The following is a 3,349-nucleotide window of genomic DNA, read 5'->3' as shown; positions in this document are numbered from 1 at the left end:
GGAGATCCAAGTATTAGTCTTGCCGCTCTCACAGAGTATCTGAATAAGCTAATGCTGTGTTCCAGGAATTATAGAATTAATTATTAATTGGAGAAATATATGCTAATTGCAAACTCTTGTACACAAAACAACTCTGGCCTTTATGTCAAAAAACGGAATGTCACTTTGTGCAATAGGGATGCCCTAAAACATATTTACTTTTCATTGATTTATTCTTATATATCTTAAGGTTGTTTATATTTAATTGCATTTAGTAATATTTTTATTTAATTAAGCATTAAGTTTAATCAATGAGTGAGCGAGAGAGATCAGCTGTTGTCTATCCACCACCGCCCGTGTCCCTCGGCTGGTAGTGAGGTTGGCGTTGTCACTCTCTCGACACGATCTACCTCCTCTACATTACTCCTATGTGTTTTTTGCACACATTTACTTCTCTGTTCACTATCCCATCTCACATTCTCCTGTATTGTTTTATCTTTTGTTATACCTTGTTCACTCTTTATGTGCCCTGTTGTGTGAGCTACTCTTGTGGTGGTACTCACTTCTCTGTTCACTATCCCATCTCACATTCTCCTGTATTGTTTTATCTATTTTGTTATACCTTGTTCACTCTTTATGTGCCCTGTTGTGTGAGCTACTCTTGTGGTGGTACTCACTTCTCTGTTCACCATCCCATCTCACATTCTCCTGTATTGTTTTATCTATTTTGTTATACCTTGTTCACTCTTTATGTGCCCTGTTGTGTGAGCTACTCTTGTGGTGGTACTCACTTCTCTGTTCACCATCCCATCTCACATTCTCCTGTATTGTTTTATCTATTTTGTTATACCTTGTTCACTCTTTATGTGCCCTGTTGTGTGAGCTACTCTTGTGGTGGTACTCACTTCTCTGTTCACCATCCCATCTCACATTCTCCTGTATTGTTTTATCTATTTTGTTATACCTTGTTCACTCTTTATGTGCCCTGTTGTGTGAGCTACTCTTGTGGTGGTACTCACTTCTCTGTTCACTATCCCATCTCACATTCTCCTGTATTGTTTTATCTATTTTGTTATACCTTGTTCACTCTTTATGTGCCCTGTTGTGTGAGCTACTCTTGTGGTGGTACTCACTTCTCTGTTCACCATCCCATCTCACATTCTCCTGTATTGTTTTATCTATTTTGTTATACCTTGTTCACTCTTTATGTGCCCTGTTGTGTGAGCTACTCTTGTGGTGGTACTCACTTCTCTGTTCACCATCCCATCTCACATTCTCCTGTATTGTTTTATCTATTTTGTTATACCTTGTTCACTCTTTATGTGCCCTGTTGTGTGAGCTACTCTTGTGGTGGTACTCACTTCTCTGTTCACCATCCCATCTCACATTCTCCTGTATTGTTTTATCTATTTTGTTATACCTTGTTCACTCTTTATGTGCCCTGTTGTGTGAGCTACTCTTGTGGTGGTACTCACTTCTCTGTTCACCATCCCATCTCACATTCTCCTGTATTGTTTTATCTATTTTGTTATACCTTGTTCACTCTTTATGTGTCCTGTTGTGTGAGCTACTCTTGTGGTGGTACTCACTTCTCTGTTCACCATCCCATCTCACATTCTCCTGTATTGTTTTATCTATTTTGTTATACCTTGTTCACTCTTTATGTGCCCTGTTGTGTGAGCTACTCTTGTGGTGGTACTCACTTCTCTTGGTAAGTGACTTCTTTGCCACGTTCCATTATCCTACCCTCACATTGTCTCCTTTAAAACTGTCGGAAGCTGGAGACCCTGCCTGATCCTCCAAACATTTGAAATAATTATTATCAAATAATTGACTGATTCATTTGATTTCTTTTCTCTAGACGACATTATCTGGTCTGTCAGGGCCTGATGCCACTTTGAAACTTAACGTACGGTATTGGTCTCCATGGAGCTGAGCTGCATGCAAATATAATGTTGAAATTTTGAAAGTTCAAAAAAACATTCAAAATAATAATAATTTGAACACTTATCTGAATCTGTAAAGTCGTAATTCGATACATCAGACATAATGACAGTGACAAACTTTACACATATGGTGGTACTCACTTCTCTGTTCACCATCCCATCTCACATTCTCCTGTATTGTTTTATCTATTTTGTTATACCTTGTTCACTCTTTATGTGCCCTGTTGTGTGAGCTACTCTTGTGGTGGTACTCACTTCTCTGTTCACCATCCCATCTCACATTCTCCTGTATTGTTTTATCTATTTTGTTATACCTTGTTCACTCTTTATGTGCCCTGTTGTGTGAGCTACTCTTGTGGTGGTACTCACTTCTCTGTTCACCATCCCATCTCACATTCTCCTGTATTGTTTTATCTATTTTGTTATACCTTGTTCACTCTTTATGTGTCCTGTTGTGTGAGCTACTCTTGTGGTGGTACTCACTTCTCTGTTCACCATCCCATCTCACATTCTCCTGTATTGTTTTATCTATTTTGTTATACCTTGTTCACTCTTTATGTGCCCTGTTGTGTGAGCTACTCTTGTGGTGGTACTCACTTCTCTGTTCACCATCCCATCTCACATTCTCCTGTATTGTTTTATCTATTTTGTTATACCTTGTTCACTCTTTATGTGCCCTGTTGTGTGAGCTACTCTTGTGGTGGTACTCACTTCTCTGTTCACCATCCCATCTCACATTCTCCTGTATTGTTTTATCTATTTTGTTATACCTTGTTCACTCTTTATGTGTCCTGTTGTGTGAGCTACTCTTGTGGTGGTACTCACTTCTCTGTTCACCATCCCATCTCACATTCTCCTGTATTGTTTTATCTATTTTGTTATACCTTGTTCACTCTTTATGTGCCCTGTTGTGTGAGCTACTCTTGTGGTGGTACTCACTTCTCTTGGTAAGTGACTTCTTTGCCACGTTCCATTATCCTACCCTCACATTGTCTCCTTTAAAACTGTCGGAAGCTGGAGACCCTGCCTGATCCTCCAAACATTTGAAATAATTATTACCAAATAATTGACTGATTCATTTGATTTCTTTTCTCTAGACGACATTATCTGGTCTGTCAGGGCCTGATGCCACTTTGAAACTTAACATACGGTATTGGTCTCCATGGAGCTGAGCTGCATGCAAATATAATGTTGAAATTTTGAAAGTTCAAAAAAGCATTCAAAATAATAATAATTTGAACACTTATCTGAATCTGTAAAGTCGTAATTCGATACATCAGACATAATGACAGTGACAAACTTTACACATATGAAACTATTATGTTTTTTGTACACACATACTTTACCATGAAAATTTGAAAGATTTAAAAATACTGTATGTTACAGTTATATGTATCTTAAGAAAATTGGTTTAAAGATATCGT

At 38.1% G+C, this 3,349-nt stretch overlaps 1 protein-coding gene across 1 annotated transcript; it reads left to right on the top strand.

Annotated features, from left to right (window-relative positions):
- Positions 1-371: 371 nt before the first annotated feature.
- LOC124370015 lies at positions 372-2,918 on the top strand. The gene is made up of 2 exons (XM_046828291.1): positions 372-1,671; positions 2,056-2,918. The coding sequence occupies exons 1-2, from the start codon at positions 408-410 to the stop codon at positions 2,874-2,876; spliced, it is 2,085 nt and encodes a 694-aa protein (XP_046684247.1). The 5' UTR covers positions 372-407; the 3' UTR covers positions 2,877-2,918.
- Positions 2,919-3,349: the final 431 nt, after the last annotated feature.

Source organism: Homalodisca vitripennis, chromosome X (assembly GCF_021130785.1).
Source record: "Homalodisca vitripennis isolate AUS2020 chromosome X, UT_GWSS_2.1, whole genome shotgun sequence".
NCBI lineage: Eukaryota > Metazoa > Arthropoda > Insecta > Hemiptera > Cicadellidae > Homalodisca > Homalodisca vitripennis.
Note: the sequence above shows the minus strand (reverse complement) of the source record. Positions and strands in the feature narration are given on the sequence as shown.

What these genes read in the sequence shown, in the direction of transcription:
- LOC124370015 (XM_046828291.1), top strand. Translation starts at nt 408, where the DNA reads ATGTGTTTTTTGCACACATTTACTTCTCTGTTCACTATCCCATCTCAC. An exon ending in TTGTGTGAGCTACTCTTGTG is followed by an intron (nt 1,672 to 2,055) that starts GTGGTACTCACT and finishes TTTACACATATG; the next exon opens with GTGGTACTCACTTCTCTGTT.